Below are 11,438 nucleotides of genomic sequence, written 5' to 3'. Positions count from 1 at the left end.
TATCAGTAATGGCATAGCAGACGCACCGAGGCCCAATATCCAATGCAGCGTAAGAAAGCCCAACCTGTAGGAAACTAGGATTCGTGAGGAAACGAATTTAACAAGGGACGTCTCAGACAAAGCGTAACATCATCTGTCGCATTCGGTTCAGAAATACAACTCCAAGCTTTCAAATTCTGGATCTACGGTTGACTCACGAAAGCAAGCAAAAATGGAGTGTACGCCCACACACACACACAAAACACCCACTACAAATAATTAACAGAACTCTACAAGTACACTATAAAACACGGTTAACAGGCTTAGCACTGCAGAAATCTTCCGATTTCGTCGCCAACATGGATTTTACAAGGCCAAACACACGGTGAGGAAGAACCCCCCCTGATGATAGAAGGCTCGCCTTTTCTACTTCAACACAGCAGCCAAAAGAGAGGATGAGATGTGGAACTACATGATGTGGCAATTGTTAGCGTTTTCGTCACTGAACATGTTAGTAGCATAGTCTGCGGGCTCGGAATTGCTGATTTGAAACGAAACTGAGGGGAGGGTTGCCATGTTCTTGTTTGTAATGCTCGTGGTAGAGCTTGCTTCACGGATACGAGAGGCACCGCCAGCTTCGTTAGCATTATCAACAACATCAGCAATGGCAATGCTATTGCCATTCGCACCACCATCACCTCCCTTTTTGCCTCCACCTTTCTGTGCACCAACACCGTTGCTTGTTGCTGCTGCATTGTTTCCACTTTCTCCAGCCCCCTTGTTACTTTCCTTGCTTGCTTTGCTCTCCCCTTCAGTTTCACCCCCCTTTGATTTCTCCTTCGCGGCCTTGCTCTTCTTGTCATTGTTGCTGTTGCTGGACGTCGAGCTTTTGTCCTTGTTATTGTTGTTGTTGTTGTTGTTGCTGGTGCTGCTGCTGATGTTCTTCTTGTTGTTGTTGCTGCTGCTGTTGTTGTCCTTCTTTTCTTTATCATTGTTGCTGGACGTGGAGCTTTTGTCCTTGTTGTTGTTGTTATTGTTGTTGTTGCTGCTGCTGCTGCTGATGTTGTTCTTCTTCTTGGTGCTGCTGCTGTTGCTGTCCTTTTCTTTATCATCGTTGGCTGCCTTTGGCTGATTTGGCTGGTTTGCAGGTTTTCCTCCTGCACCAGATGGCCAGAGCTCCGCTTTCTTTTTGGACTTCTCCAGCCTTTGTATCAACGTCTTGGCGTCCACAGCCCCCGTCACGGTGGCCTTTCCAGTCTCCGAGTCGATGGTGACTGTCTCAACACCTGCCCTCAAACGAAAACCAAATCAGCTAACGTATTGTGGTCGCATCAAGAAGCAACGCAATCTGGACAAGGAAAGGAGACACAAGAGCTAATACCGTCTGTTTCTTTGATGATCCTCTTAATTTTCCTCCGGCATCCTTCGCAATGGATGATAATTTTGAGGTTTACGGTCTGGAAAGAAACAACGAAATTTAGTGAAAAATGCTTTTGCCAAGGCAAGGTTTGTTGGATCTGTGCAAACAACGGGTTGGGCAGTTACAAAATAGCAAGCCAAACGCGCGAGTAACACAAACACGTTTTCTAAGTAAGAACTGCTTGGGAAAGTGGCGATTTTCATTTTTGGAGGCTCGTTCCGACGAAGGGACAACTACTTATCTGCAACGATTCCTAAGCGGCGCAATGGAAGTAGTGTATGCACGGAGAAAGAGGAGCAGAAAAACCTCTAATTTGGTGAAGGATTTGACAGAGTCCACGTTCTTCATGGCTACAACATCGCCCAGCAATGGCAAAGGAGATCGAGATGCTAGCTAGGTAGCTTGACTAGCTTGAGAGAAAATGCAGCAAGAAAATACCGAGGGGGCTTAAAGAAGAAGACGAAGAAGAAGAAGGTGCTTCAAGGTGGTGGTGATGATGATGATGATGAAGAACTGGAAGGACTCAGGAGATCCGTATTGCTCGTAGAGTAATGATGGAGGACAGCTAAACGCCGCGGAAAAAAAGAGCAGAATCCAAGGCATTGACAAATCAATCCCCGTCTTCCTGATCGAGAATTCAGTAGGCGCTCCCTCAGAATCCAGACGTAATCTATGGCGAAAGCGAAGACAGTTTTGGCGAATCCTGGCTCACCCCATCGACCACCGGACCTTCCATTGCCTCCCACACTGCACCTCATTATCGCCAACTTCGAGGCCCGCTTCGAAATGCGTAATTCTCTTCTACTTTTAGCAAAACCTTCTTTGCCTTCGGGTTATTCTCTTCTACTTTTAGCAAAACCATCTTTGCCTTAGCGGCGCCCCTAACAGACCCTATACATTTCTTCCTTAATAGCCAAACTATGTTGATCAATGATGACCAAAAATTCGAGAAATTCCTCCTAAAATAAGTCAAGGAGGGCCAGGTGTCGTAGGTAGTGGTCGGGTGTGTGAGTGTGGTGTGTGTGAGTTGTGAGCCCTGTGCCCACCGGCTCGATAGGACCACATGTGGGGTCTGTGTGTGTGAAAAAATAATAGAAAAGATTTAAAAAAGGGAGAAATAAGCAACGCATAACCTTCGGAACATTTCAGCAAATGGTAGCACTGGATGGGAGCCGCGCTGAAGAGCATCATGAACGAGAGATCGTGTTCCCTCGTCGCCATGGGCTTTTCTTGCCATAAAAGCCTCCTACAAAATAGGTAAGACATGGGAAAGAGGACAATTCCTAGCACAAGGTCAGAGAGTGTTTAGCTTGCAAGATTGCAAGGAACGTGAGAACGGAACAAATTTTCTCTTGCTCTTCAAATTTCCTCACAATAGCAATTGCATTTGAGGTCAACCTAAAGCTTTTGTTTGGCTCTAATGTAGCGAGAATGGAGGAGTACGATTTTGTTGCTTGTTCTCTTTAATTTTTCCGGTGTTAACACTTACTCTTGGAACGATGGCACAAATGTTGGAAGTACAATTTAAGCTGATATAAAATTCCAAAACGCTAGATTCAGCATCCTGGGAATGCCCTCTTCTTAACCGCTCCGCTAAGCCTACATATAAAAAATGCATTCCCAAGTACCTCATTGGATGGTGCCTATTTTCAGTCTCTGCCCTAGAGTGCAGTCCCACATTGTTCATCGAAGTTTGGAAAAAATGACGGCTATAAAATAGGAGAACAACACAAAACCAAGTAGTCCTTCTTGGAGATCCTTCTTACACTTGCTCAATCTGACGAGCTCCATTGGCTAAGAGCAACCGAAATATTTGCCTCCCCTATAAACACGCCTAATATCATCCAATTTCGTGATATTAACGGAGGCCCTAACACTAAGGCGAGTATGAGGGAGATCTGACCCAAATTCAGGTGTGCTGCCATTTCATGGGAGAGCGTTTGCCCTTCGTGGGAATGTGCTCTTATTTGGATCCCCCCATAGTTTTGGGCTTGAAGATAGAAGGGACATTAAAATCAGGAAAATGAAGAATATAAGCGTCAACATAGGTGCTCCACTTTTGTAGCTTGGTCTCAACAAATGGACAGGGAAGCTTTTGATCATGTTTTCTTGCAACAATCTCGCTTCCTGTAATATGATTTTATAGACTTTGTATTCCCATGTTTTACAACCTGAAATCACTCAAGCTTGCAAAAAGGCAACAAGGGAATGTGTTCTAAGCCTACCTAAGGATAGCTCTAAATAACAATACAAAATCAGCCCCCCTAGAAGTAGTCCCATCCAAAGGGCTCTTTTGGTTTGTGCATGACTATGCTCTTAGCAAATCCACTCGCTAATGTACGTATATGTTGAAAACCCTTTGAAGTATAAAATGTTGTTATTAGAGATTCAAATAAAGCAAGGCTCTAAGGTGACCAACAAATGTACCAAAAAAAAAAAAAAAAAGAGTTCACAAGTGAAATAAGTATCACAAGATCTCAAATTACAAGCAATTAAGTTGAAAATAATGAGGAAAGCTTTGTAGCTTGACACTCTCCTTGAGACCCAACCAATATTATAAGCCAAGATACCCCAGAAAGAAGAGACAAAAAGCCATCATCCTAGCCACATTAAAACTTGTCAATAAACACCTAAACAATACATGTGGCTATTGAAACTTTAAGTGATCAATTAAGAATATAAATTCACATTCAAAAACTTGGCAATCCACTTTTGTCACACATTAGGAAAGATTTGGGTTCAAAAAGGACCTCATAAGGAATGGATTGGACAAATGGATTAGGGGCTAACAAGGCCTAAACAAGGTCCCATTACCACTAAAAAGTACAACCCCTTAGGCTTAGCAAGTCCCCACCAACCCCCCCTTAGGGACAACCCCTATCCTTGAAAAGTGCCCCTCTTCCCTCACTAAGAGAGCCCCTCTTTCCCCAAAACTGTCTCACGTGTAGCATGCACTCCAAAACTTCAAAATTTTCAAAACTGCCAAACATGGCTTGAAACATTCGTAACCTCACCCTATTCGCCCAAAACATTTTCCAACCCCTAAATCCTTCTTATTCACTATATCTATTTTAGGCACTTGCTTTAGCAAAGCTTCATCCCTTGGATTCATATGTCTAGTGAACCTATGAATATTCTTGTGGAACTCGTCTCAAGAAGAAACGTATTACCTTGATGCATACGTAAGAATCACCTTAGGCTATCATGGACATTCTCACTTACACTATACATCACTACAAACATCAATCCAAGGAACAACTAGGGCCTAAGATTGACACCATTCAAAAGATGAACAAGCCAATTAATATTAAGCAAGTTTGCTCCTTCATAGGGTTCTTTACCTTCTATAAGAGATTCGTAAAAAAATCATTCGAGATGTAGAACCCTTGCATCAACTTACAAGGTAGGAAACTAAGTTTAAATGGAATGCTAAACTAGGTGATGCATTTTAGATTCTACAAAAGATGGTGGTGAGTGCACCGATACTCTAAATGTAATGGGATCATAGTACTAGTAGCCATAATGAGAAGAGGCATGTATAATGGAGTACCCATATTAGCGACAATTAGAACTATAAATGTATGCCCACTCTACTTGGTAGTTCTTATCAAGCAACAAAGGCACCTCAAAGTAACACTATTCGTGTTCCTCATAGAAGGGATGAGAACTAGATCCGGGCAGGTAACTGTATTGAGCTTGAATACATATGAATGAATTTAGTGCTATTTCGTAAAAATTGTTAAATAATATTTTCCATCTTGACTTGATTGTTAAAGTGAATTTAGAACTTAGATTTATCTAAACGTTAATTGAGAAGAATTAATTATGATATGAAGAAGAGCACTATAATAGTAGAATTTTTTGAAATACACTATAATATTATTATAAGAGTAACAATACATGAAAATTTATATAGTATACCTAAAAGTGGTTATTATTGGAATTGTTATAAATGGAGTTATATATTAATAAAAACATGATGCTTTTGTAAGCATTTTTTAATACAGCTTATACATGAATTATTTTATGTGTATTGAAAAAAAGTAGTAATGCTTTGAAAACAAAAAAAAATGAGTAATATATGTTATGAATTAAGATTCCTTCAAGAGTATGATGTAACTATAGTTTGAAATAGGAAGTCCTTTACATGTATTGAAAATGGGCTTCTACTTAAATATACTAGATTATGTCTCTATTTTTGAGAAAGTAAAATTTCTTTGTAGATGCTGGATTTCCACTGAGGTTATTGTATCCATATTTCGAGTTGGTTGTGTTTAGTTCTCTTATGTATTTCTCTTCGAGTGTATCATCTTTGCTTTTAAAGTTTGTGGTGGCTAGGATTTCTGTTTTGAAGTTCGAGTTGAACAGTTTGTACCTGTTAACATCATGTTTCAATTTTAATGGAGGATTGGTTTGGTGTTGTGCTATCCGTTTTTCAAGATTTCTAGTTTGTCCAATATATCTTTTTTCTGTAGCAATACATAGAATAGAACATATGTAATATGGGTCTTTTGTGCCTTTTTCTTTGTCTTCTTCGCAATTTCCTATTTGAAATAGCAAAATAAAGTACGATGAGTTTTTCTTGTGTGTTAGAAGATGAAGTTTGTATGTATTTTAAGATATGGAGTCAAGAATGTACCTGTAGGGGGCTGAAATATATTGTTCTTTGTTGGAGTCGGGAAAAACTCAAAATGTTCGCCACATGCTTCTTTTGCAAAATTTAAATCAATAATGGAAGTTATACCTTCTATGGTAAATGGCAACTCTTTTGCTTTTTTTTTATCATCTGTTTGGAACATGTTGTTGAACTTCGCTAGTATGACATTTCCAGTCTTACGATCTATTTTGAGGAGTTCGGCTAAGCTTACATTGTAGCCAAATTGTAGCCAAAGTGTAGAAGTTCAAGGCAATAAGCTGAAATTCCTTCTGAGTGCTTATCTATTATAGCTTGTGCTTCTGTTCTCAACATCATTGGAGTAATGATATCGTCCTCTTTTTTGATTTTTCGAATTATGTACTTAGTTAGACCTGCATTATGTTTGAATTGATATTATGTATATGTTATTTATTGTATTTTTAAAATTTAAATTTTAATCATTTTTTATAAATAAAATTGGGTTACTAACCGTTTGCTCTCATTTCTTTGTCCCCATGTTCTGCCTTCCATTGTTGTACTTCATGTTGATTGTTATCCATGAAATTCCTAAGGTCTTGCAATGTGCTCCATCCATAGATGTATTCATTTGGTTCCTTTCCAACCATGTTTGCAAGACGCATTTGAGCTGTATACAAGAAGTAATTTTGTCCCTTTGTTCTTTTTGTTGATTTCTCTTGCTCTTGTTGAGCCAATTGGGCTTTACTTTTGAATTGATTAAAGATCTGTGAAATAGTAATCTATTATAAATTAGAATATAAACTAATGTGAAGAAATACTGTGAAGAAATACTACAATGCTTAATATTGAAAACATACCTCGTCTGATGTTGCCATATTTTATTGTTGGTTGTTCTTCAAATAAGTTTTCTGATAGATCCTGCATATTAGTTTGTATATCAAAAGTTTCTTTTAATGATGAATATTTAATAAAAGGATTTTCTATTGATTACTATTTTTTTAAAGTTCATGTAAGCATTGGAATGAAGTCAGATGGATTGATTTTATTTAAGATTCTTAAGTTCTTTCGAGTGGTGACTCGTGAAAGCATGAGATATGTTAGTCCTGGTGCAAATGATTTTTGTATTACTACAAGAGCCTTTCCTTTGAGTGTGCATCCTTGTGACTTGTGTCCCGTAATTGCATATGCTAGTGTGATTGGAAAAGTTGTTTTGTGATACCATATTGAGTTTAATACCTTCCGTTTATGTTTTGATCGTCTTAGTGTGATTTTTTCATTTGTTGATAAGATCTTGGCATGAATTTTTAAAATGTTTGTGTTATTATCTATTTCTAGTGATATTACACTTGCAATAGTGCCATTTGTAGCTCCGATTGTGAGATCTATATTTTCTGTGATCATCACTTTTGCTCTATTGCTATTTGTTGTATGGAGTGGAAATTTGGATCCATTATCCATTCTTTTAATTCTAAGATTTGATCTGCATTGGATGTTACAGTGACGCTTTTAATTTGATGCTCTTTGAATTTCTTATGTAGTATGAGCTCATTATAGTATCGTGTGTCTTTTTGATGGGTGCACAATATAGTTGTGTCCTTGTCAATCAAATCGTTTGCTTCACTATTAGTTATGATTAAATTACCTAGGTAATACTGAATCTCTTCTACCATTGGTTGTCTTATTCTAATTATGTTTAAGAATTCTATGTATGTTGGATCTTCTGGGTGACGTATTGATGTGTGAAGGAATGAAAAGGTTGCAGTTGTCCAGAAACCCGAGTTTCCAATATAGCATTTTCTACATAATTCATTTTCTTGCACCTTGCATTTGCATACTGGAGGTAACTGGGACATATCTTCGAATAAGAGCATCTTTTTATTTTCAAAAGGATGCAAGATTATTTGCTTGCAAGTTTCACACAGTTGTTTGATTACTGTGTTTAATGTTTGGCATGTCATCATTGATATCTCATCAATTATTATGATTTTTGCATTTTGCAATTCTATGTATCGTTCGTCTAACACTGGTAAGGAGGCACAAAACATATCGTGTCTCTCTGGTAGAGCAAACTGATGATGGACAGTAGTTGCTAATCGACTTAGTCTCATTGCAGTAGCTCCTGTTGTTGCTGCTAGAACAATCGATTTTCCTTGTTTTACATAATTATAAGTAATGTACTTGATCATAAATGTCTTTCCTCCTGAACCTGGAGTACCACAAATGACATGAAGTCCTGTGGGTGATCCATTTATCTTTTCGTAAATTTCTTGTTGTTCAGAAGAAAGAGTTGCATTTTTGAAATCCTTGAACTTGTTCATCATTAGAAGTAATTTTGTGCGTGTTGTGTTATGTATATTGGTATCTTCATGAAGGTCAGTTGAAGCCATGAAGGAGTTCTGAATAACACGTAATGGGCTTTTTTGGAGTATCATGTTTGTTAGTTGGTGGCGATTTTGATCTATTAGCAAGTGCACTTTGCAATATTGATCGATAAGAGTTTCAATGTCTTCTTCTGTTTTTATGAGGTCCCGGATATGGCATTCTAAGAAGTAAGATTTTGTATGATTGTTTTCAGAAATGAGCTCATTCTCATTTATAAAATTTATGTTCTTTAGTAGAAGGTTGTAAAAAAATCCTTCAAAATGATGAGCAGGGTGGTAATCTGTGAAACGTACGATCCGTGTTGATGGATACACATAATTTTCGAAAGAATCTATGATAGTTATGTTATCTTTGTTTTTTTTCTTTGACTTTTGGACATTGTATTTTTTCTAGAATTCATAGAAGGTCAAGTTCTCCATGACACTTGGACGATCGCAATATGTATTTATAGGATGCATTACAGAAACACAATGTTCACGAAGGTATTTTTGGCGCATAGATGGGGGAGAGGAGTCAATGAAATGTACAGATTCGCTTCTTTGAATGGTAGATATTTGTAAGCATGACAATGTTGCCTCTGTTGGAGATGTTGGCTTTGAAAAAATGTATGCAGATATCATTTTTAATTTAATTGGATCTAGATTATCTAGTCCTAGAAGTTTCACATCACCTGGATTCAAGTTCATGTGTCCCATGGGTTCGGTTTTCATAGCATATTTTAGAAGGTAATATGAGAGGCTTGTGTTTGTTATTTTCTGAATATTCATATGTGCTTGCCACAAGAGTAATATTCCTGCATGGTATGGAACGACATTACGATGTTCTAGTGATGGACGGAAGTAGATCCATCTTTGTGTGAGAGGATCTATAGTAGGTTTAGTATCTAAATGTATTGGATATGGAAATCCGTATTTGCCTTTGTGGTTTGAGGTTGAGTCAAATAGATTGCATATTGGCCTACATGTGTGGATTTGTTTTCTCTTTACCATATAGTTAAGCTTTCTTTGAATTGAATTCTCTGGCCAGTTATTAAAATCATTCATGTAAGGGATATGTGCATCTATTTGGTTTGATACAATATCTATGTCTTGTGCATCTATCCATAGCATCATGTGTGCATGCATAGATCCTCTATTTTGTACCTCATATCTTATGATGTGATGGTTGACTCTACCTAGTAGTCCTTTATCGCATTGAATATATCTTGCTAAGAATTGTTGCAATCTAACATGGAAGAGCACTGCGCATTCAACTGGACAATCTCTCCATGTGAAGTTTTTATTGAATTGTTTAGCAATGGTTTTTATTTGATCAATTTCACACCATCTTGTGGTTGATACCTCATCTGCAGTAAGTGTAAGGAATATATTGGGAAGGCCCCATGTGTCAACCATTGCCATTAGATCTTTTAAGTTTCTACGGTGCCATGAAGGAGATCCAGGAATAGAATTTGGTATCTGAAACTTAAGAATACATCTAATTATCTCTTGTTCAGATATTCTTGGATCTTGTCGTCTTTGTTGGTCAATATCTCTTTGTAATATTGTAGTTTGAGTAGAGTTTGCTATTAAAATAGATTAACGTATTTGGTACATCAATAACGAGTATGGTTTGTAAAGAGTGAACATGGAGAACAATGTTGATATTCTCATTTTTAAATATACATTGAAGAACATCTTGCCGTCATGAGCACCATATCTGAAAGGATAGAGAAATGGGAATAATGCATACTCTATTGTTAATTCGTCACATTGTGACAGACCTTCCATAGATGTTATGAGCTGACGCTCAATAATTCTTGTTGAATCACGAAGTACAATTGTCCCAACTTCATGTGATGTATTTTTTTTTAATTGATGAGTTGTAGGTAGCATGTCGATTTGTTCTAGTAATGACAAGTAGTTGTCCTCATGTGCAATTTTCATAAGATTGAATGGTGAGTCAGCAGAGTGTCTTTCAAGAATATCAGAAATAACTTCTGACGAAAGAACACTTACTCCTAGTTTTGGATGCGGTCGTTCATACATTGTTAAGTATTTTTTAAATATGGGGATTGTTCTAGAGTTAAACGCTAGAACGTGTTTTGTTGTTGATAGTAAGTTTATTGAGTTACTACAGAATCTTTGTTGGCAATTCCAACATATTAGTGGATTATCCAACATCGATCTCCTTTGTAGTATACCTGTTGCTAAAGATGTAATACCTTTAGAAACGTTTAGGGATATATCGATTATAGAAAGCATTTGCATTTGAAATATGTCTGTACCTAATACATTCTGTAAATAGTCTGGATCATAGGGAACCGAGTACAACTTTCTGAATGGACTATCTATGCATGCTTTACAAACCATTTTTGATCTATGTCCTAGGCCATTTTCTACATGCAAACTTATGAACGTATTGGATAAGTCATATGGTGTTATACTTGATTCTAGTACTGATATTATTGATTTTAACTTTGTAAAAGAACCTATGTTAAATTCTATTCTACCACAATATACACAATATTGCATCTTTGAAATATATTGAGAAGTGATTTGGTTCCATTCTTTTAGAAAATTATCGATGAATAACCATGAGGAGAAACTTGGTTGTAAGCGTCTTTTCTTGTTTTCTATGCTAATGTAGGAAGCACGTTCTCTCCTTTCAATAAGAGACCTTTTCATATTTGTAAAGTAAATTATATGTTGAAGTAGAAGCACCTACTTTATTTTCCCGTTGTGGATGAGAGCATTAAAAATTACTTGAAATTCACCAATTCGAATAATCTGCAAACAAAATATCAAGGTTGTTAACACTTTATTATTTTCACTCAAAATTTATAATGTCTCTAGTTTATGTTGATACCACTTTGAATATAGCATATAGGAATTTGAATGTAGCATATAGCATTTCGAATATAGAACATGGTAAATAGATCTTTCTTTTTGCACATAGCAGTTTGTGTTTAGCATATATTTTTTTGCATATATTTGTAGCTATTTGAATTTGGGATATAGCAGTTTTTATTTATCACTTTGTATATATTTGGTAGCAATTTGA

General features: G+C 37.1%; 1 protein-coding gene across 1 annotated transcript; it reads right to left on the bottom strand.

Annotated features, from left to right (window-relative positions):
- Nucleotides 1-299: 299 nt before the first annotated feature.
- On the bottom strand, nt 300-1,895 carry LOC147892583 (uncharacterized). The gene is made up of 3 exons (XM_087387664.1): nt 1,706-1,895; nt 1,361-1,436; nt 300-1,265 (listed from the first exon to the last, which is right to left on the bottom strand). The coding sequence occupies exons 1-3, from the start codon at nt 1,745-1,747 to the stop codon at nt 448-450; spliced, it is 936 nt and encodes a 311-aa protein (XP_087243790.1). The 5' UTR covers nt 1,748-1,895; the 3' UTR covers nt 300-447.
- Between the last annotated feature and the right edge of the window lie 9,543 nt (nt 1,896-11,438).

Source organism: Dipteris shenzhenensis, chromosome 16 (genome assembly GCF_047967505.1).
Source record: "Dipteris shenzhenensis isolate YYH24624 ecotype China chromosome 16, Dip_SZ_1.0, whole genome shotgun sequence".
NCBI classification, from domain to species: domain Eukaryota; kingdom Viridiplantae; phylum Streptophyta; class Polypodiopsida; order Gleicheniales; family Dipteridaceae; genus Dipteris; species Dipteris shenzhenensis.
Note: the sequence above shows the minus strand (reverse complement) of the source record. Positions and strands in the feature narration are given on the sequence as shown.

Excerpts from the sequence above, each read along its gene's own strand:
- LOC147892583 (XM_087387664.1), bottom strand. The coding sequence starts at position 1,747 with ATGAAGAACGTGGACTCTGTCAAATCCTTCACCAAATTAGAG. Across the intron at positions 1,437-1,705 it reads AATCCTTCACCAAATTAGAG|ACCGTAAACCTCAAAATTAT; the intron begins GTTTTTCTGCTC and ends GTTTCTTTCCAG. Across the intron at positions 1,266-1,360 it reads GATCATCAAAGAAACAGACG|GTGTTGAGACAGTCACCATC; the intron begins GTATTAGCTCTT and ends GTTTGAGGGCAG.